The sequence below is a fragment of the Fusarium venenatum genome (assembly GCF_020744135.1).
Source record: "Fusarium venenatum strain MPI-CAGE-CH-0201 chromosome Unknown EDB82scaffold_2, whole genome shotgun sequence".
NCBI classification, from domain to species: Eukaryota; Fungi; Ascomycota; class Sordariomycetes; order Hypocreales; family Nectriaceae; genus Fusarium; species Fusarium venenatum.
Genome location: NW_027072130.1, coordinates 3,342,724 through 3,364,345, shown reverse-complemented (window position 1 = coordinate 3,364,345; position 21,622 = coordinate 3,342,724). Strand labels below are relative to the sequence as shown.

The 21,622-nt window shown below is 48.6% G+C and overlaps 6 protein-coding genes across 6 annotated transcripts; 5 read left to right on the top strand and 1 right to left on the bottom strand.

The window, feature by feature from the left end:
* Positions 1–223: 223 nt before the first annotated feature.
* On the top strand, positions 224–985 carry EDB82DRAFT_474462 (uncharacterized protein; the record flags this gene model as incomplete). Its single annotated transcript, XM_025734039.2, has 3 exons — positions 224–580; positions 644–757; positions 812–985. The coding sequence occupies 3 exons, from the start codon at positions 224–226 to the stop codon at positions 983–985; spliced, it is 645 nt and encodes a 214-aa protein (XP_025584886.2).
* Positions 979–3,384, bottom strand: EDB82DRAFT_157066 (uncharacterized protein). Its single transcript, XM_065607084.1, has 2 exons — positions 3,099–3,384; positions 979–3,046 (listed from the first exon to the last, which is right to left on the bottom strand). Exons 1-2 carry the CDS (start codon positions 3,112–3,114, stop codon positions 1,359–1,361), a joined length of 1,704 nt encoding a protein of 567 aa, XP_065464665.1. The 5' UTR covers positions 3,115–3,384; the 3' UTR covers positions 979–1,358.
* Positions 3,385–3,475: 91 nt separating this feature from the next.
* Positions 3,476–4,593, top strand: EDB82DRAFT_157044 (uncharacterized protein). The gene is made up of 5 exons (XM_025734037.2): positions 3,476–3,687; positions 3,745–4,071; positions 4,132–4,257; positions 4,314–4,358; positions 4,409–4,593. The coding sequence occupies exons 1-5, from the start codon at positions 3,685–3,687 to the stop codon at positions 4,415–4,417; spliced, it is 510 nt and encodes a 169-aa protein (XP_025584884.1). The 5' UTR covers positions 3,476–3,684; the 3' UTR covers positions 4,418–4,593.
* A 1,377-nt stretch (positions 4,594–5,970) lies between these two features.
* Positions 5,971–8,546, top strand: EDB82DRAFT_474459 (uncharacterized protein; the record flags this gene model as incomplete). The annotated part of the gene is made up of 4 exons (XM_065608023.1): positions 5,971–6,333; positions 6,400–6,660; positions 6,755–7,438; positions 7,503–8,546. 4 exons carry the CDS (start codon positions 5,971–5,973, stop codon positions 8,544–8,546), a joined length of 2,352 nt encoding a protein of 783 aa, XP_065464664.1.
* Positions 8,547–9,398: 852 nt separating this feature from the next.
* EDB82DRAFT_535752 (CRAL-TRIO domain-containing protein) lies at positions 9,399–11,400 on the top strand. The gene is made up of 2 exons (XM_025734034.2): positions 9,399–10,266; positions 10,317–11,400. The coding sequence occupies exons 1-2, from the start codon at positions 9,761–9,763 to the stop codon at positions 11,203–11,205; spliced, it is 1,395 nt and encodes a 464-aa protein (XP_025584881.1). The 5' UTR covers positions 9,399–9,760; the 3' UTR covers positions 11,206–11,400.
* Positions 11,401–14,151: 2,751 nt separating this feature from the next.
* Positions 14,152–17,078, top strand: EDB82DRAFT_156969 (uncharacterized protein). The gene is made up of 3 exons (XM_065607083.1): positions 14,152–15,426; positions 15,473–15,855; positions 15,913–17,078. The coding sequence occupies exons 1-3, from the start codon at positions 14,277–14,279 to the stop codon at positions 16,741–16,743; spliced, it is 2,364 nt and encodes a 787-aa protein (XP_065464663.1). The 5' UTR covers positions 14,152–14,276; the 3' UTR covers positions 16,744–17,078.
* The last annotated feature ends 4,544 nt before the right edge of the window (positions 17,079–21,622 follow it).

Below are 21,622 nucleotides of genomic sequence, written 5' to 3'. Positions count from 1 at the left end.
TGAGTTAGTACCTACCCCAAGCCGTCAAGTTTACAATTTCTTTACATCTAGGTACCTACCTTCCGGGGCATGTTTCCTCGAATGGAAAAAAAGTCTCCCCACCAAAATCTTAATTATAACAATATTACCAATTATTACCAATATCCTTTCTCTAACTATACCTGCCTACTGCCCATTATTACGCTTGTGGTTGTGACATCAGTAAGACTTTAAACCCCCCACGATGCCCCTCCTCCCCACTCTAGCTTCAGCTGCAGCTTGCTTAGTCAGGATTATCACCAATCCGCCTTTATCATTGTTAAAGATCCACCCGGTGGTCGCCCCCATCGATCTCCGCGACGCCGATAATTCTTCTTCCGTAGCCCGGCACCGGTCCGCCTCCGAGTTTCTCCAAGATCCGCCGTCGCCGACTCCTCCGATCGAACTTCAGATTCTCTCCTCTATACCGAGTCCTCCATCTTCACAACCGCCACCGCAGCTGGAAGTCAACTCGACGGGCTCAACCGTTTCAGCAACGACTTCGGCTTCTTCAACCTATCGCCGGCTGTCACCTCGAAAGCGTAGAGAACTGTCGGAGCAGGTCTGGCGGGAGTATTAGTGATACCATTGACCTTATCCTGGAAACAAAATGGCTGTGCACAAGTGGACACGGCAGGAAAAGTTCAAGCGTGGTGTTTGGGCTGTCGCTTTTGCAGCATGCATTTTTGCTGGAACTATCACCGGCGCGCAGCTAAAGACGGATAACGAGAAGAAGGAGGTAGGTCGTTACCTACAATCCTCCTCAGAGACCGGTCATTGACAATCGTGACAGGCCATTCAAGAATTCCGGGCCACGTCCCCTAATGAGCAAATCGCTGCCCTGCTTTCCCAACGAAAGTCTTTAGTTTCACAAAAGGCAGTTCTTCAGAGGAAAATCGATGCTTTCGACATTCGTGTTAAAGAGCGTGAAGCTGAGAAAGCAAGGAGAGACAGCGATTCATCATAGCGACTGCTTTAGAGTTGATGCTGTTGTACTATCATATTGTAACCTTTACGAACATTGCATTAGAACCTGATACAGGGATTGGCGTTATTCACTGGACACAAGGAGTCGGATGGCTGGTGCGGGAATAGTATGACCAAATGTACGAAAATATGCTTGGAATAACAAATGAACAAGTCAAGTGTTCAGCCGACAGACAGACGATGCCAAAATTTAGACTTTGTTGATTGAGGGCTGTTTGTTATGCTCTCCCCTACGCCTAGCTGGCCATGCCATATCCCCCCTTATCCATGTTGATTCGTTGGTTCATCCCATGTCATGTCCATGTAATAATATACTTCTGCGTATGTAGTAGACTTTCATTCATACCATTTTCTTACTCCATAACACCTTCGGCAGAAGGCAAAGGAATGGCGCAGTATAGAAGAACGAGAGCAGAATGAGACTCACCTCCACCAGCAAGTGTGTCGATCTTCTCAGCTTCAACTTCTGTCACCTTGTCATCGTTGAACCACCACCACTTGCCATCCTCCTCACCCTTCTTGCCAGTCTTGGGGTCAACAGGAGCAGCCTTCTTAACATAAGAAGTGTAGTGACCACTGTCTGCGCTGGCACCTTGGTGTGTTATGACACCGCGGAGCTCATAAAGACCAGACTGGTTAGCACCATCTTCGTTTCGCAAGTCAGGGTTGATGAGTGCGTTCAGCTCCTTCTTGGCCTCAAGGATGGAAGCGTTCCTTTCAGCCTCGATGTCGGCGTCAGTCTTGTATGTCTCACCCTCCTCGCCCATAACAGTGTCCCCATCAGCCGGCTTGCCCTCCTGCTTCTTCTCGGCTTCCTTTCTCTCCTTCTCGGTAGGAAGACCAGCACCGCCAGGGATATCGCCGACGTCCTGGTCATGAGTCTTCTTACGTCTCTTGCGAGCACGCTCAATATCCTCCTCATCCTTGCGAATCTCGCGAACCTTGTCGCGCACAGGAACCAGAGCGCTCTTCAGCTCATCGGAACAGAACTCAACAATATCAAGCTCCTTTGGGAAAGTGACTTTTCGCATGATCTTGGCCTTCTTCTGCGTCTCTCGTTTCCAGAAGAAACGCACAAAATGCACAGTCAAGTATTTAGGAGCACGGGAGATCTTGGAGGTTCTGGTGTAAAGAGCATTGCGGCCTAGAACCTCAGACTCTTTCTCAAACTTTTCCTCCAGTGCGGCAAGAATACCGTCTCGGAGATGGTTCGTCGAGCTGTCGATGTGGCAGTTGAGTTTGGTAAATCTGTCCGTAGCGACGACGGGCACTTCGCCCTCAATGGAGGCCTGCTCCTCGTCGCACTTCAGTACAGAAGAAAACTCACCAGTCATATACTTCTCCACAAAGGATTTCTTGGATGAGTTTTCACTACCAGTGATTTGGAGCTTCTGGTTAAGTTGCTGCACGATCTGGGACCAAGCCTCCTCTGCATCCTGCTGAGCATAGCCTTGTCCCGTCTTGGACTTTTCCGCGAATTGAGGGAACACGGCCCGCAGAGCACCCAGGAAGGTCAGGGGGGGCAAGGGTGCCTGTGTTGTTCCCATCCTCTTGTACAGACTCGAAAGTTGAGATGCAATGTCTATGTTTGTGCCTGCCGTCATGAAGTTGCTGCTGCTGCCGCCACTCTCAGGAATGTACTTGTCTAGAGCATCCTGAAGCTCAGGGATCACACGTAGGGTCTGGAGAGTGGAATTGAGGTAGCATGTGTTTCCAAGATTGATAAGACCGGCAGGAGTCGCACCGACTTGTTGAGCTTGCTCAGCTTCTGTCATGTCCTCGACAAACTTGATGGCCTCTTTCGGTCGGACAAGCTCACCACCGCCAGCGCTCGGGGTACCCATCATCATGATAACTTGGCCGGACTTCAGGCCCAGTTTGCTCATGTCGGCATCATCCTTGAGTTGGCCACCCTTTATGAGGATCTTTTGGCGTTCAGGCTCCACATTGGTTAAACTGAACATTTGGAGCTTGAAGTCTTCGCCGGTGGAGCTGGGATCGATTTCGACATCGTGCTTTTTCCCCTGGTGTTTCACTACGACTACTGGAGGTAAGAAAGTGATTTCAAAGCAATGCGGCGAAAAATGACTGACCTGAGATGGAAGACATGGTCGTGGTTAATCGGAACTTGAAGGCTTGAGGTGGGGTGCTGGGTGATTAAGTAACTGTGGAAAGAAGATGCCGTCTATTCACCCTCTTCCTGAGAATCCCAAGATATAAAGAAGAAAAAAGAATAGAAGGAAGAGAACAAGTCAAGAATGCATCCTCGTGAAGGTGTTGTTTGCAAAGGGACAAGGCGCAGAAGATGCTAGAGATGCGTCACCGAGTGGTACCTGGAGGAAGGCGAATTGTTAGTGGGGAAAGCGGTGTAGTTTCCGCGGGTCCCAGAGAGTCGAGGAGCTGTGGCTGTGACTGTGTGGGAAGATTAAAGCCACAGAGAGCTCTTTGAGGGTCAAGCTCTTTCACTGTCCAAGGTTTCCCCATTCATCACGGCCCCACCCAGAGAGATGGAGACATCAGGTCTGGCGACGCCTCATTAACAACTGCGCCTCAAGTTGTTGTAGCTCCAACCTCCAACGTCAACGTCAACCGACCCCGCCGAGCTCCGTGTTCTCCATCAACATCTCGATACGTGCTTCTGCCGCTTGTTTTAGAACGTCTTAGGACGTGCTTCTAGCCATGGTACAACCTCATTACCATTCAATGGACTGCAAGCTGACAGCTAACCTCTCCGCTTAGTCTCAATCCCTCCGACCTTACCTGCAATGCGTACGCAGCAGCTTGACCGCTGCGCTTACGCTTTCTAACTTTGCTTCTCAAACTGCTGAGCGACACAACGTCCCCGAGATTGAGGCACAGACATCACCCGAAGTCCTCCTCCAACCCTTGACTATCGCGCGAAACGAGAACGAACGTGTCTTGATCGAGCCCAGCATCAACTCCGTCCGTATCAGCATCAAGATTAAGCAGGCCGACGAAATTGAGCATATACTGGTCCATAAATTTACAAGATTCTTAACGCAACGTGCCGAGTCATTCTTTATCCTGCGAAGGAAACCGATCAAGGTCAGCCACTGGTTATAACATGTCATTATTGATCTGCCCCTGACTGATTGACTGATACAGGGCTATGACATCTCCTTCCTGATAACAAACTTCCACACCGAGGAGATGTTGAAGCATAAGCTTGTCGACTTTATCATCCAGTTTATGGAAGAAGTGGACAAGGAGATCTCCGAGATGAAGCTATTTGTAAGTGCCAGACCGCAACGTAAAATTACAGCCAGTAGATGCTGACCTACCATTAGTTGAACGCTCGAGCGCGATTCGTAGCCGAGTCTTTTCTTACACCTGTAAGAACCAACCTCAATTGACATCGCTAGATGATACTAACCATTAATAGTTTGACTAGACCCTCAGCTGGTATGAGGCTTGGAGTTCTCTCTTGAGAATATCGACTGTCGCAATGTATTTTTGGCCAAGCAAAAGTACGACAGCACTGACGTGCAGAGGCTCCGATAGGCGAGCTTCATGCTTTGGAGAGAAGGGCGGTTTAAGATAACGACATTGCCTAGATACAAACCTTACCGACCAAATCGAATTGAAATGCGAATCTTTCTGGAACAGCCTTTCGTTATTTGACAATGGCCCGCATAAGTGGGCATTGATGTTGATGGGTAGTTATAGGTCCTGGGCGAAATCCCTCTGTTATGTTGGCTACTAATTGATAAAATCCCCCAATTGAGAAGACAAACAACGTTTGAATGCCTTCTGTTGGTAATAACCTCTCGTTCCTCGGCCCAGGTGCACTATCCCAGACTGGGTATCAGTCGCCTGCCATTCGTGAATCATATTCTTGCCACCACAATCATGACTGGCTTTATTGTTTCCACCCCCGATTCATTTGTCTTTGGTTACTACTGGACTTGGTGGCCATGATGGTTAATGAATCACTGTCAATGACCTGCGAGGGACAGGTATGAATATCCCTTTCTGACACTGTTGCCAACTGCCACCAACTGCCCAGCACTGTCATCGAAACGTAGAGCAGGTGCTTTATTATTGTCTCCTAGCACTTCTGTTTCTTGCGGTGGGCTCTTTTCTCACCTCTCGCACCTGTCAATCCCTTCTATCTACCTCAACCCCGACCTTTCTTCATTCTCCTCGAAACTACAGATCTCGGTGAATGCATTCAGCCTTTCGGACGCAGTTGCTAGGTTGAATCGGTCCTCTCTGCATCGAGATACCTTCTACCGTCTTTTATCTGCTAGGTACTTTGCTTCCACCAAGACTTTTCTTGAACATTCACTCTTCCTCAAACCTGCATTGCAACCTTCACAGCCCTTTACCATCAGTAATTTCGAACGGCGAAGTGAGTATTTAAGTGTGCGGCGATGCTCGCCTAATTTCGTCGACTCTAGCACTCAGGCATTGCCGCCTCCTTTTTATTCCATTCCACAAACTTCATGTCTCCAAATGCACATCATAACGCTAACAGCCGCGCACTTCAGATTTTTGAAGCCAAACACTTGGTTTTTCACTTGCCCTTCTGCATCTTCATTCTTGCCTCTCTCTCACGGTTTTCTTATCATTTGCTCTCTGCTTACAACTTTAACCTTCGTGGTATTGATATCGCGCGAGACCTCATTATTCCTACGCCACAAACGCTGTGACAGTTAAACTCTAAGCGCTCCGGTTGACTTTCAATTTCACCACGAAGTAACCTACTCATTCCAACCATCCAGTGCGGAAACACAGTTGCGGTTCGCCGATCGTCTGTTATCTCATATCGAAGGTTTACAGGCAATATTACTGTGTGGTGAGTTTCTTATACCCAGCTGCAACACAACGTGGATGTGACAAACAGAGTTTCTTGAGCACTTTTCTAGCGTTTGATATGCAATAACTTGGAAAATGAGAACAGCCTACTGACAATACATCCGTTCTTAGTACCACGACTCTAAAATGTCGTATCACACCGGCCAGTTTCCGGGCCAATTCAATGCTCAGCAACCTCAGATGGCTCAAGGAAACTCTGCCTCCCACCACCCAGGCCCTCTCTCTTCCAACCCGCCTTTCGGGATCCCTTCTTTCCGGCCCCAGCCTGGCCGGCCCCAAAACCCTGCTGGTTCGCACAACCCCGAGTCTGCTTCTCTTGCAAGCTCCAACTTGTGGATGCCTTCAGCTCACCAGGCTCTTAACAACGCCCTCCAAGCGAGTGGGTTTGGCGAGGAACAAAATGGTATGGGAGCAATGATCGTGCTCCCCCCTAATGGTAATCCTGTGCCTAGTATTCTTGAACCGCCCGTTGCGCCCCCAAACAGTCCTGTACAGGGCATCCCTGGCATCGTCATCCCGTGCATGCCGCTCGGCACTGGTGCTCTGGCCCCTTAGATGGGAGGACAAGCTCAAAGTGTAGGCAACAACATGGTCAATGGTGGTGGCAATGGTGTTACCAACGATGTATTCAATAGCGCAGCCAGCGGACATGTTTCATCTACTACCAACAACGCGCAGTATTTTATCGCCAACGGTTCTTCTCAGCCGGTAGCAAATAACTTTCCTCAAGGAGTGGCTATCGTGGCGAACGGCGACAACCAAGCTCTTGGAAGATCTGGCATTACCAACCGACTCCCTCACGGGGCTCAACTCTATGTAAGTTTCAGGCCGTCTTTCAGGGTTTATGGATTGAGATGTCCTGGTCTTATTTAACACCGTCATGGACATCGCTGATATCAGGGAATTTTAGCCCAGTCGTCCTATTCAGAACACGAGTGCTCGCAGTGTCGAGCCGTCTGGCCTGATCTCACCTCCACACGGCCACAATTCGACTTCTCAAACTGGAAGCCACCACTCTACTCAATCAGATTCTGCTGGAGCTGCTCACCAGTTCTACACTCCTGTAGCGCCCTCTCAAAACCTAAACATGCCTAGCCTGCCTCAGAGTATCTCCTTCCACACTGGTTTGTCTCTGATGAGTCCTGGAAACACTCCGCACCATTTCAGTGGCGAACGCATGAGTGATTCACTGGCTACTCCCACCTCAGGCACCAACCATCATCTCACCGAGCCTCGTAACTACGCGCCCCGAACAGCTGGCCAGCCAGTTGACAGTTTGCCTCCTCCCCGCTTCAATTTGGACTTGCAGACAATTCCTAGCGCCTGTCCCACTTCACCCCGGGACCCATTTGGAAGCCCTGAGCGCGGTGAGGCAAGTGCCTTGATTCCATTCCCGAACATGCCCCCTCCTGCCATGCAGCAAGCCATGCTCACTGCTGCTATGGCAGTGCCATTCGCCGGTAACAAATCTCAAAGACTACACGAGCTAACGGGCACCTACTCTGGTCTCCCTACTCTGGAAACCGCCATGAGCTCTGCGTTCTTCCCATTCGTGAGCGGCGCTGGATCGACCAAGGCATCTACGGCTGGTGTTGTCCGTCTCAAGAATGTAGTCCTTTCACATCCTTCTACTACTGCTCTTATTCTAACCTTTATAGATACCATTTTCTACCAAGCGCTCCGAGGTCGTTGCCTTTATTGGTCGCAACAGTCGAATGTTGAGTGATGGTGAGGAGCCCATCCACATCATCATGGACCGAGCTACGTCCAAGACCATGGACGCCTTTGTCGAATTCATGACCATGGAGGATGCCATGCGATGTGCCGAAAAACATCACCAGTACACCCAGACTGGCCGTATCAGCCGTCTTGGTGAGCGTCCTGTTGAGGTTGAGTTGTCGAGTCAAGCTGCTCTGATGCAGGAACTTTTCCCTCTTGCTCGTGGTGTATTCTGGGACGGTGCCAATCCTCAGATCCTTCCCACCAACAACAAAGAGCCTTGGGCAAACTTCAAGGGTTTCATTTTCCCGGAAGAAATGGTTATGCTTGTCAAACATGTGGAAGTTCCTCATCGGTCTCCCTTTTCCAAAGAGTGTCCTCAACGCCCCTATGAGTGCCTCATCAGCACCCTGCGCAAGTTTCCTTGGTACGCCCTGGATCACATTACCATCATTCAACGTGGTGCCATGTACAAGGCTACAATCAAGCTTCTTCGCTTGCTTAGCCGATCAGTCTCGGGGCAGGATGACCCTGTCAACCTCACCACCCAGCTCTTCCAGCGTGTTATCCGAACTGCAATGGATTGCAAAGGCTTCACCGTCCTTCAGAAGGATAATATTGCGTTCATGGTCCAAATGCCCCCCATCGAGCAGCAGCGTCGTCATGGCCAGCCCTTTAATCCCACCTCTTGGGTTCATCAGTACGCCATCGGGCGCAAGCCAGACATTCCTCTTGATGTCGTTGACTGGTACATCCGCCTGATTCGTGAGCAGACGACTCGTGACGTCCTCATTCGTCCTATTCACGAGCGCACCTCGATCCAAGAGACGCTCAAGGACACTGACGACTACTGGGGCTACTTTTACCACGAGGTTAGCTATGTCCAGGGACCTCAGTTTGATGAAATGTCTCTGGGGAAGTGTGCCTACCTTGAGCTTTCTGCTATCGAGCGAATTCTCGGTCGCGCTCTCGGCTTTAACTGAGTGCTGAATAACGGTTGATGCAGTTTTACCCATCGGACTTCGACCGTTTCTTTTTTATCTTTCATTTCGGAGTTTTCTTTTCATCTCGGAATTTCGCTGCGTCTGTCAAGCGAGCAACAGAAACCTTTGGCTTTCCCCCAGATCCAGGGCCCCTCGAATACGGTCGTTGGGGCATCTCAGAGCACTACTTCATCGCACACTCGCATTTGGTACTCAGCATTTTGTCAACTCGCAAACCGGGACCAAGGCTAAAGAATCAAGGGAGGTGGGAGGAGGAAGTTGCAGCGTACTAATACGATGAACTTGGTGTCGGGGCGAGAATACAATACTGGGGAACACTGGCATGCATGGACGGTTTTGGTTGGGCTCGTTGCTTGTATTTTCTGATAGTCCTGCTTGCTATATGGGAAGATCAAAGAAATTGACTTGGGAACTTGAGATATGCATATGCAAGTGACGCGTGCTTTTCTGATTGTGGTTTATGTCAGATATCACGTATGATCTGGTTTTACGTGAGCTGCGTGCTGGTAGAAGCTGGTGGGGTGTGCATAACAATCCATCTATTAATTAATTAATCTTTGAACACTAAAATGAGTGCCAGGGTCCAACCACCCTCCATTACGGGTTCCTTACTGGTAGATGCCCTGTAGTACTGGAACCCCAGGTGAATTGACCTCTAGAACTCTCCTTGTCCCAAGTATGTGAGTTTAATTGTTGCCCAATCAAAAGATGCATTAAATGCTGCAACGGCAGTAATCTCCACTTGCCGAACATGCTCAGGTACCGTCCCATCCTAAAGTGAGGCCCGGGCTGGAATTGCACCTACAAACTCAGGTGCTCCGTACTGTCTCACTTAATAATAAGGTACCTGCCTATCCGTCCGTACACGTTTGCCCATTCTGTTTATCCATAAGTACTACCTAGATTACCTACCAACCTTGTCGGAGGACTCGCTTCATTTCTGAGAAACTCAAGTTATCAAAAGGAGTTTCATTTTCCCGTGTTTGTTTACTTTCCCCTCATAAACTGTACTGAACAACGTTCCCGTTGCCGTCTCGTTTAACTCTTGTACCAAAACAGTCCCTTTCAAGACCCACGTCAGACAAGACTCGTCAGGTCAAGTTCATAAACAAATATCTGGCCATCATTCGCATTGCATTATCCTCACTATCCTTTGCAACCAGCTACCTGGTATTCAAAACACGCCCGCAATCATGTCTGCTGAGCATGATAAAACAGCTGCCGCTTCGGCCCCTACAGAAGCCCCTGCAGCTCCTGCCGTTGTTGAGCCCACCGCTGAGGCGACCGCAGAAGTTACCACCGAGAAGCCTACTCAAGCCGGTGCCTCTGCTCCCGAGACCCCTCTAGCTAAACTCGATGGCCGTCTTAATGAAATCTGCAGCAAGGCACAACACAAGGAGATGTGGGGAGTGCAGCTGTCCAGCATCAGCCACATCCCTACGATGGTGGTTCTCCAAAAGTTCCTTCGAGCCAACAACGATGACCCCGTTGCTGCTGAGAAGCAGCTCACTCAGGCTCTCGAGTGGCGCAAGAAGATGAATCCTACTGCTTTCGTCACTCAGACCTTTGCCAAGGACAAGTTCGACGATCTGGGCTTTGTCACTGTGCACAATGGAGAGAACAACAAGGAGACCATTATTACATGGAATATATATGGTGCTGTCAAGGACAAAAAGGCCACATTTGGTAATGTCGAGGAGTGAGTGCCTGTCTTCTACCCAGGTAAAGACTTTGCTAACTTTGTGCCAGATTCATCAAGTGGCGTGCTGCCATCATGGAGATAAGTGTTCAGAAGCTCAAGCTGGAAAACGTCACAGAGCCCATTCCTGAAGGAGGCGAGGATCCTTATCAGATGATCCAAGTTCATGACTACCTCAACGTCAGCTTTTTCCGCGTCGATCCCGCTGTAAAGGCTGCCAGCAAAGAGACAATTTCCGTCTTCTCTATGGCCTACCCAGAGCTGCTTTCTCACAAATACTTTGTCAACGTTCCTGCCATCATGGGATGGATGTTTGGCGCCATGAAGCTCTTCCTCGCCCCTGCTACCCTTCGCAAATTCCATCCCATGACTTCCGGCACTACACTGTCTACAGAGTTGAAGAGCATTGCCTCTTCTTTACCTAAGGAATACGGTGGCCTTGGACCCAGCGTTAAGGAGGGTCAAACTGTTTTGCTAGCTGAGGCTGGTGGGACTGACGCAGCTTCTCCCAAATCTGCTGCGACCGAGCCCACTACCACTCCTGTAGCCGTTGACTCTGGCTCTGCTACTGAGAATGTTCCTGTCACCACCGAACCAACACCCGTTGCACATGGCTCTAGCTCTACTGCTGAGGATGTTCCTGTCACTAGTGAGCCGACTCCTGCTGTCCAGAACACCATCCTTGCCGAGCCTGTAGTGGCTTCTGAGCCAGCTGCCGTTGCGCCAACCTCTACTGCCGTGGAGACAGTTCCTGCCCCAATTCCTGCTCCAGTTGAGGCCGCCAAGGAAGAGACTGCTGAGGAGGCCGTTGAGCAAGCCGGTGAAAAGCCCATTGAAGAAGCTCTCGAGAAGTTGACTGTTGACCCAGCTGATGAGGCTGAGAAGAAGGAGGCGCCTGCTGCTGTCGCCGGAGTGGAGAAGAAGGAGAGCACTGCTTAGATAATATGGCCCAGAAAAGGAAAAACGAAACTCTGAAGTTGGAGACACTAAACAACCATGGGATTTAATACCACGAACAATACCCCCCCCCTTGGGTTGCTGAAAATGAGTTTGTTAGGTGGAGTATTGCTCTAGAAATATGGTATTCTTGAATAGATTCACAAATGAGACGTTGATTCCGTTCCCGGTGAGCATGCCCTATTGTATTGTTGTCGCATGAGTATATCCTGAAGTGTATTTGAGAGTGTCGAGAGCAAATGCTTACTTTCCATTACTTTGCAATACGAGGGTTGATGGAGCTCGGGCAACAATTACTATCAGTTCTACCTTAAGAACATTAGCCAGAGATAATAATCTACGATAGTGTATCAATGCCGTTAAGTGATATCGAGGCCTATAGTGCTGATTATGCCAGAGACTGAACTTACAACATTTGGTCTATGACTTATGAATGTAACAAAATCAATAATTCAACTGCTGCACGGAAAGATGATCTTGTCGGCTCCATGATGGCAGAATACATTGTACAAATGAAGTGGCACTAACGATGTGGTGGCAGGAGGATGCAGCCCTATTTTGCCTGGTGCTGTGCCCAACGAATCACACGTCATGTAGTGCATCGTGGACGTTTAATGAAAGTAACAGACTGCCTGTCGCCGAGGTTTTATATGTCTTATAAGACGCACAAAAAGTCAAAGGAAATGAACTGCTGCCACCTTGGAGAGGTAGCTGCGGCGCAGACGGAGGCTGATTAGATTTCAAGACGCTGATGCGCTCGACGATATCTCTGTTGATAGTCATGGTGGAGCTGTAGGGTAAAGAAATCGCCATAGTACACCAGAGAACAGGGAGGTAAGTATACGGTCCATGTCGAATATACTAGAATCGTCAGGATGTATGATTACCATGGTTGCGCTGGAGTTGCAGGGGACTGAAGCCCGAATAAGACCCCGTGATTTGATGATCTTCGGTTTACATATCTGAGCATCCATTGCAGACATCCCTGGAACTAATGATGTTAGATCAGTCTTGATAGTTAAAACGGTGTCGAGATTGTAAGAGACACTGGAGTATCTAGATCTAGTATCTTCGTTTATGCTGCTGCAAAGGAGTGTCATTCGACGACGGAGAAGATGCCAAAAGGCAACAGGCCCAGTCACTGTTGTGATGATGCAAAATATGCTTCAAATATTTTGGTTCGATTTCCAACAGTAGCAATTCACTTTGTAACTCGCATATATGACTGTGGATTCGTGAGTATGACTCTCTGGTGGATAGTTGGCTGTTCGGCTGTCCGTGAGAACCTCAGTACCCGCCCTTTTCGGAGGTGACTCGCGTTCTGGCCCCTGAGCAATGCAACATAACTCACCAGAAACTTGTAGAACTTTAGCCTTCTTTTTCTGGCAACGGATACAATTATTTCGTGGAACATGAGCATTGCTTCTTTGTTCGATGATCAAGTCTGTGCGGGCAAATGCTACTTTGGGCTCCATGGTAGCCGAGTGGTTGGTGAACGAGGGAGGCTATCTTGGGTCACGCAGCCAGCGAAACTGTAAAGTCGCCCAACGATATATAATATCTATATTCAAATGCCCTTTCTTTTGGATTTATGTGACATATCGTTCTCTATCTCATTTTCGAAATGTAGTGATATCTGACTCAGATATCATCAAGGCGCCAAGTGGCAAAGCAGGCACGAGGTTGAGAGACATTGGAGAAGGAACCTGTAACTCGAACAATGTAGAGTCTGAATAAGTGCAGTTGCATTTTAAATATTGCCACAAGAACGGATGAGATTTTTTCAACGCCATGGATGGTTTTACGAACATATTGCATTTATTGTGACCAAAGTAGAGTTGCGCATCTCGTCTCAGGCGGTCCATATGGTTTCGGTCTAGGAACCTCGCGTTCACCTACCTTGCCTTACCTCGAAAATCAGCCAGTCGGCCAGCCATGCTCATCCTCGCATCCAATTGATGATTGTACTCCTCCCTGCCTCAGCTCAGCTCAGCCTAGGTAGGTAGGCCTAAGGGGCGAACAAACCAGACTCCCTTGTTTCTCCTCCAACCTCCAAATTCTCTCATCCTCCTAACAACTAAATCTCGACTGTACTGCCGAGAGACATAGAGGCAGGGCATATTGTGTGTATTACACTCACGCATGAGACTCTGTTCTCCACTGTTGGACTCTCTACAACATTTTCACTTTCACTTCTTCTTTTTTTTTTTAACTCCTCATAACCCCCTCCTATTCTTTCGTGCTATTATATGTCACGTATTGACCTGGCCCGGCCACTCATCCCACTTTTTCCTTTCATCAATCAACCAAACGACGCGACCAAGGGCCAACAACAGTTTTGTTTAACTCATCTTTAAACATCCCGACTCGACTCTTGTTGTTTACTTGCATCGCTAATACGCGTTTTCTTGATCGTCCAAAACTAATTCACACTCCCGTCACGTCTATTGAACAAGGTACATATATATTTCTCTTCTTCCTTTATCCATGTCATATCTCAATATCTTCTTCCTTACACCAACCTCGCACGCCAACTTGACACTCTCTCCGCATTCTCTTTCTGATCGCCAAATCCGATCCTTCCTTACTCCTCTTTTTTCGGCTGCTATCCTTCCTACCTTCCCAAATATTAGAGTACGTACCAAGCCTCTTTCCGGGCGGTCTTCGACCTTGACCTGGGTCTTCTTGCCTGCCCTGGACCAGTCTAGGTTGGACTGGCGCGCGCGGGGGGGGAAGCACCATCCACTCGCACTTGACCTTAGTCGCCCACTCTCTCCTTCCCGATCCCACTCTCATCTCTGAGCGCGCCGCGTTTGCTTCTCAACTCCATTTACCTCTTTACACCCTCTATCCTTTGCTTTCTACCTTTTTCTCTCCTAGAACTCTATCAATCCTGAATTTTCATGTTATTTCTCTCTCTTTTCAACTTTTAATAAGTTCGGGATTTTTTTTTCACGCTTTTCTCCCCAGTCAAACCCGAATGACTTTCTGTTTCTGAACATTTCGCGTCAAAGCAGTATACTACATCCGAGGCGACCTCTTATCCTGCCAACATGGCACTCGTCTTGACCTCCGAGGGCGCCTTTGAGGTAGGCGTCACGGACGATTCCTCCTCTAATGTCGCGTCAACAACTTCTACGCCTCCTACTACCGTTGCCGATGAAGCCAGTCTTCACTCCGAATCGCCTAAGCGCGATGTTGTTCATGTTGCACTCGACCTCGAGTCTCCTGAAGTCACGCTTACTATATCCGACCCGATCGAGCCTTCAGACTCCGTCAGCACTGCCGATCCGCCGCCACCTGCTCCAACACGCTCTCGCCGCAACCGCGTGAGCGCTCCTATATATAATTTGGTTCAATTGAGTGGTACAGCCGGCCACGGAAAGCGACGCGCCAAAGGTGATATTGTAGCGGATCGACGACGAAGAAGACGAACTGTTTCTGGTCCAGTCTTCCCTGGTGACGGCTCAGCACCTTCTAGCCCTGCTCAGGGTGCGACACCCGAAACAGTCCGAAGTGGCATTGACGCGCTAGGGGTCACACGGTCAGCCAGCAAACTCGATTCGCCGCGCACTCGTCGCCAAAGGATCTCGGAGGAGGACTTGCCAAACAGGCGTCCTTCAACGCGTCGTTCCAGTACCGTTACACCTGCCGCAGCTACGCCCGTCAACAAAAAGTCAAAGGTCACTAAACGGAGTCGCAAATCTATGGACGCCGAAACGCCGCTGTCACGCGAGCTTAGACGCCTGCAGGACACAAAGGAGTTCTCCCATATTGACGAAAAGCCTGTGATTCAGAGCGTTTGGTCTAATGGGAAATTCGTCGATCCTAAAGCTCCCGTGCCACCACCAAGAAAGAAGGCTGAACCCGAGCCAGTCACCGAAGAGCCCAAGGAAGCCGAGCCCGAACCTATGAATAGATTGAGGAATCGCAGACCCAAGAAGTATCTTGTCAAGGGTCTTTATGCGGGCCAGGATGCCCCCACCGATATTTTTAAGGGACTGTCTGTAGCGGACAAAAAGAACCTTGGCCAGCTGCCTGGGCTTATCCCCAGCGCTCGGGTTAACAAGACCATGCCCCTGCCTATCTTCAATGGCCTGCGCACGCTTATCGACGGTCGCGATTTCAAGCTCCCCTATCAAGTCTGCCATCCTCTTCCTCCAGGTCAACCCAAGCCTGATGAGTGGAAGAAGATGACGAAGAGTAAGTTTGGTGCCGAAATTCCAATGCTGGTACTAACATGTTCTAGATCGCTTTATTGGCGAATCCAAAGACTACTGGCGAAAATCGCCTCTTTTCCATGACTATTCTTCAAAGTGCGTCTGCAAGCCAGAGGATGGTTGTGGCGAAAGTTGTCAAAACAGAATTATGCTGTATGAATGTGATGAGCAGAATTGCAACGCTGGCAAGAAGTACTGCACCAACCGTGCGTTCGCCAATTTGACAGCACGAAGAAACCGGGGCGGAAAGTATCGAGTTGGTGTTGAGGTGATCAAGACCTCTGACCGTGGATATGGTGTACGAAGCAACCGATGCTTCAGACCTAACCAAATCATCATGGAGTACGCTGGTGAAATCATTACTGAGGAGGAGTGTGAACGCCGCATGACAGAGGTCTATAAAGACAACGAGGTGAGTTCCAAAATCGTTCGTTGATCCTGATTGGTCAATCATATTAACTAGCCAAAGTGCTACTATCTTATGAGTTTTGATCAAAACATGATCATAGACGCCACTACAGGAAGCATCGCACGTTTCGTGAATCACAGCTGCAACCCCAACTGCAGAATGATTAAATGGATCGTTTCCGGACAGCCGCGAATGGCCCTGTTTGCTGGCGACAAACCCATTATGACAGGTGATGAACTGACCTACGATTACAATTTTGACCCATTTTCGGCGAAGAATGTTCAGAAGTGCCTCTGCGGTGAGCCTAACTGCCGCGGTGTCCTCGGCCCAAAGCCGCGTGAAGTCAAGCAACCCAAGACGGACCTCAAAAATGCAGTTAAGGGTGTCGTGAAAGCTGGCAAGCGCAAGCTCAAGGAACTGGTTGGTGATGAAGGCGACAGCGGCAACAGCGCCAAGAAGCGCAAGGTCCAGCCTGCGAAGGGGGTGAAGCGAGCCATCTCAAATGCCAGCTCAAAGGTTGCAAAGGGCGCAGCAAGTGCTATCAAGAAGGGTGTTTCGACAGTTACAGCGACTGCAAAGAAGGCAGCTCTGAGCTCCAAGTCACCCGCAAAGCAACGCGTCTCGGCAGGGGCCATTCTTAAGAAGACGACAACGAAGCGCGTTATCCAAACTTACTCGCGTACACCCCAGAACCGAGTGACCGGGCGAGCATCAAGCGTTGGTCTTGTTGCAGCAAGCAGAGCAAAGGGTGCTTCGGTAGCAAAGGTGGCGGCCAAATCTACGACCAAGAGAATTGCTAGCATCAAAAGGACTGCCTTCCGAACCTCGACGCCTCGAAAGCCGTTGGATCTTTCTGGAGGGGCCGAGATAATGGTAGCAGCTGACGATTAAAGGATTGAAAAGAGATGACGACGTTGTGATGGAGGTACGTCTGCAAATAAACGAGACATTCTGACGGACCCGGATTGCATTTTTGGGCCAGGCAATGAATCAGGTACAAGGAGTGAGAGACAGGGGATAAGGATTTCGGACTCGCTACACTTTTCTCGCCATTGACATTACTACTATTCTTTTTTATCTGCGGGCGCCAAGGCGTACAAGGGAGGCTTAGCATTGTACAGTACAAGGAATTGGTTAATGGCTGGCTGTCTGGCTGATATGGACATATGTAACTTTGCTTATCTAGTTTTCACGCCTTGTCAATCAAGTATTGCAATGATCCTTTTTGTTTTCGTCGTGATGTATTGTGCAGTGGGAAGATTTACTTGACCTGGTGTACAGTAGCGGTAGCTCATGTAACACGTATATCATAATCTTGCCAATAAACGTCCTTTGTGCTTGTGATTACAGGTATCCTTTGTTCCTTTGCAGGTGTAACGGGGCGACAAGGCAACGGGCCAACTTCGAGCTGCCCATGTTCAATATGTGAATACCTTCCTACTAAGGTATGCAGAGGTGAGGTGAGACGCAAAGCTGCCATTGTACCACAATTTGTCCAGGTATTAAGCAATGACAAAGTACCTAGGGGTGCACAAAACAGGAAAGGTTGGAACTCTTGATGAGATGCTTGTTTGTCCGTGACAAGCGCAAGGCCGGTATGATGTCGGCCATGGGTGTAGTTTGTCACTGCTCTGGAGACATGGTATATGTTTATGTGATATCCATGATTGTGATTTGGGCCTTCGTCCTGTCATCTATGGCGCCCAAAAGGGTTGCGTCTCGACTTACAGACATGCATACACCTGGAAGCAGTGAATGGCTCGTGGCAGAGAGTTTCATGCGGTATTAGGAGAAGATGTCTGTAAAGATATGCGGAAACATTGGAATACTAAGTTGAGAATGATTTGGATGGGAGAAAGGCACGCAGGGAGACTCACAGGTGTGGAAGAGCCTCAGCTGATCTTGTTGGAAATGCAGTAAGCGTCTTCAGATCAATCCCAAGCCTAAAAAAGACAAGGCGCTGTACCGAAGCCCAGTTAGGTATGTCTTGATACATTTAGGGGATAAGGCCGCTATCATGGACCAGATCCTAGGCCTATCTGCAAATACACTCAACATCATTGAATCAGACAGTAAATTCACAAGGCTAGCGAAAGCGTGGATGGTTCAAGAGATTTTCTATGGCACTTCTATTAATAGTAAAATTCTATACAAAAACACGAAATACATAAAACAGAAGAGATCTAAGGTACAAAGAACAAAACAGGAGATAAAACACAAAAGAAAAACGAAAACGAGGCAACATGAAAACATAAAGGAAATAAACAAGAGCAGAACAAAAAACAAGTGTACCCAACAACACCCAGGCCAAAACGTGAAGACAACCTTGACAGGGCGTCAAGGGAGTAAGGGGTTGTGAAAAGAAATGAAAGTACAGGCAACACAATCGATCAGCATGATTCGATATCCAGTCTTTTCCCTTTAGACGTGAGTCTCAGGTCGATGTACAGTTATCCATCGTTTTCTCTAGATTTTTGTAATACCCAGCGCTCTTATATGTCGTAGCCTAATGGACATTTGAACCGCCTCGTTCGAGAAAGAAAAGCTGCTGTGTTGAGCCTTCTCGCTGCTTTTATCATCTCAAAAATAGTCCATGTGGCGATAAGTGGCACCAGAGTTGACATGTCGAGCAACCAAGCCGTGGTCTACTCGAAGATAGAACGTTTGCTTTAGACTTGTTCCCGTTAATCAAAGATTCCCATTTCCATGGTTCTTAGTTGGCATTGTCTTTCGTTGCGACGCTTATTGCTTGACGACGACAGAATAAACCTTGCATAAAGCGTTGTAGTGAGCTTGGCATGGGAAGTTTTGACAAATTCTTCCGCAGCTGAAAGTGTTTTCGGCGTGACACTTATCACATCTCCAAAAGGTTACGGTGCTCATAATGGCTGGCATTTGAGAAAGAGTAAAAGATGGTTTATCTCAATGTGTTCGGCTGAAGATGGGTATGGTCGTGGTCAGAGCAGCGTGTTGAGGGTACTGGATGAGTTGTTAAGGAATGTCATCTTCAACACCAAGCGTCACTGCGTATTAATAGTCAAATGATTCCACCTGAAGGACGGACGAGGCCTCTTCAAGGCGAATTGTGATTCACAGACACGACTTGCGGTAACAGAGGCAACCAAGCCTTCCCTTTGGAAAACCCATAAACAACCTGGCGCAATCAGTTTTAACAAACCTTTGCGCAAAAGGGACAATCTTGAAGTGCTGGTCATGTTGAAAGAGCTGTGATTGTGTGCGATCTGTGTCTATGCGCCATGGCAAAGCCGATCCTCACGAAGCTCCGACGTCAAGTCAATAACGGGGTGAGAACAAGTGTTTCAACCCAGCAACCATTGGGCCTCATAAGAGGCCAGTTTAATGCTTCACAAACGACATGTTGAATCGACGGTCTAGATAACGGCACTTCGCGCGCATAGGCATTGTTCAAGGGCGGTACATGAGTGGTGGTCGAAGGAAGCTCCGCCCATTGGAAATAGCTTGAGGGATGAAATGCTGCCGTCAGTAGAAAGGGGTATACTTTCGGACCAATGCCAACCTTCATATGTATGCCGCAGTTTGACAAAATAGCGAGCGAGATTCAGGCATGTTTGGAAGCTGTTCAACAACGATGACTATTGCTTACCAACATCCGCATCTAGGCCCCACGTGTTGAGCATGAAAGCACAAAGTGATACCTTCTTTCAACCCATCTGGTCCCAAGATTTCTGGTGTGTGTTTTCGTGGGCCGTCGGTCCGCGGAGAGAAAATGCGTGCGTGCGTCTTTCAACCTCATGTTGATGTAGTTTGCTCAGCCCCCGGTATGGAGCTCGACACTTATACACAAGAATAACAATAACGGAGACTTATAGTGCCAGTTATGTTATTTCCATTGGGTCCGACTGCGAGCTTGGACCCTTGGAAATTTTGCGCATTCTGCTGTTCTCTGGATTGTAAGTGTGCGATAAATGGGCAACAATGAGGTGGGGGGTCGTTTCCTGGAGCGGGGCATTCCTAAGAGCTAAACATGGCTGAGCAGCCAGTTAGGTAGTCAGCCGCCAACATTTTGTTGTACAATACCTAGTGTATATTGTAGGTTCTCCTGAATACAAGGGGATCAGGGCGAAGGGCTTTAGCGTGGGTGCTCAAACAAGCAAGACCTTGATTCTGAGTCATGAGGTTCTGCCATGGCCAGCATCGGATAAGCGATTGTTGTGCTCAACGTTAAAAGGCCATGCCACCTTCCTTTTGTTGGAAAGAAGGGTTAGAAGTGCAAATCCTCTTGGGCTAGAGATTGCAAAAGCACTGTGTCGCATGTCAGCATAAAGATATGCATCTCATATAGAAGAATATCACTCAACCGAATAGCATAGTCCAATACACCCATGATGTTTTAGGACCTTGTTAGAAGGACAGCGGTAGGGTTTGTGCATGGGTCGCCCAGACAAGGCAGAATCTGCGAAAGTGCTCGATGATAGTAAGATGAGTCAACTACTCCGTGGTAGGAATGGTCTCTTCTTTGCCTTAACAACACAATCCAGGAGCTGGAAGCAAAGTGAAGGTGTTTTCGTTCTTGTAGAAGATTTCGCGCAAGATCAGAAAGATAGTGGTGGTCCCTCATAGTCAGGAAAACGGCGAAACATACGTTTCTGCTCAAGTAAAAGTCCATATGGAAGAGGTAAGCATATGATGGAAGAAAGGAAAGAGAGTGACTGCAAAAACCTTGGCAGATTTTGAGCAGGATCGATAAATGAGGGGAAGTTCGGCTGAATTTATATATCTTTTCCAAGGTCGCCTTGCTACATCCATCAGGTAGTAAGCCTGGCTGATATGCAAATCAATGTGGAAATAACGGCTGCCGGCCGAGCCTTGGCTTTAATAAACCGTCAACTAACAGTACAGCTGTTGAAAAGAAGCGCTGAGTGACGCTTTGGACCCACGGCGCGGTATCATTTGGGTGTTGGAGGTTATCGCGCAGGCATGTGCAGCTGTACCTTTGTTCAGCAAGGCATGTTGGTTCGTGGTTGAAGATGCAAGCAATTCTCGGGTTGAAACCCAGTGCACGAACCGCATCGTCAAGCACACAAGGCTGGGGTTCTTGGTCGGTGATTGTCTTTTCATGTTCTGCGTGAGATAGCCATCGTATCGGGTCCAGCAATCATCTGTCGACATGTGGCCAAGATTGTGTCAAGTCAAAAGATGCCCCTGAGAGAAGACTGTTGAGTTAGTGCTTGTCGCTGCCGGTTTTATACAGGCCAATTGAAGAGCTGCTGTCTCACATATGTAGGCGACAGCGATACAATGCAGTTTTGATAGAGAGATGGTCGCAGTCGGCGAGCATACAAGTCAGGTAGATACTAGACACCGATGCCTAAGTGCACGAGATGGATGCTTGGGTAGACCATAGACAGCCTGGGCATCAAAACAGATAGTTGTGCCTCAAGATTAATACTCGATGCCTGAGAAGGGAAAGTACCTATGATTCGAGCTGTCTCTGAGGCTGGTGCCTACCTGCCTAGTAATTAACTGATGCGCTGTCCAAGCATGGGCACCTGCCCCGGGCTTGGTCGTTTTTGCCTTGGTTAGGTGGGTAAGTAGGTAGGAAGCGAAGTAAGGAATGGTTGGGATGGATGTGAGCTCATCAACAACATCAACATGGACTCCTGCTGCCAGTTGTAGTGTCATGAGGCCTCTGTACTCAATTGACAACTCGTTGACATTGAAGAGTTAATCCCTGTGCGCAACTACAGAGGTCGTTAGATAGCGAGCCCCTATCTGACCCTGCACGAGG

What these genes read in the sequence shown, in the direction of transcription:
- EDB82DRAFT_157044 (XM_025734037.2), top strand. An exon ending in TGCGAAGGAAACCGATCAAG is followed by an intron (nt 4,072 to 4,131) that starts GTCAGCCACTGG and finishes TGACTGATACAG; the next exon opens with GGCTATGACATCTCCTTCCT. An exon ending in TCTCCGAGATGAAGCTATTT is followed by an intron (nt 4,258 to 4,313) that starts GTAAGTGCCAGA and finishes ACCTACCATTAG; the next exon opens with TTGAACGCTCGAGCGCGATT.
- EDB82DRAFT_156969 (XM_065607083.1), top strand. Translation starts at nt 14,277, where the DNA reads ATGGCACTCGTCTTGACCTCCGAGGGCGCCTTTGAGGTAGGCGTCACG. An exon ending in GTGGAAGAAGATGACGAAGA is followed by an intron (nt 15,427 to 15,472) that starts GTAAGTTTGGTG and finishes AACATGTTCTAG; the next exon opens with ATCGCTTTATTGGCGAATCC. An exon ending in AGGTCTATAAAGACAACGAG is followed by an intron (nt 15,856 to 15,912) that starts GTGAGTTCCAAA and finishes AACTAGCCAAAG; the next exon opens with TGCTACTATCTTATGAGTTT.
- EDB82DRAFT_535752 (XM_025734034.2), top strand. Translation starts at nt 9,761, where the DNA reads ATGTCTGCTGAGCATGATAAAACAGCTGCCGCTTCGGCCCCTACAGAA. An exon ending in ACATTTGGTAATGTCGAGGA is followed by an intron (nt 10,267 to 10,316) that starts GTGAGTGCCTGT and finishes ACTTTGTGCCAG; the next exon opens with ATTCATCAAGTGGCGTGCTG.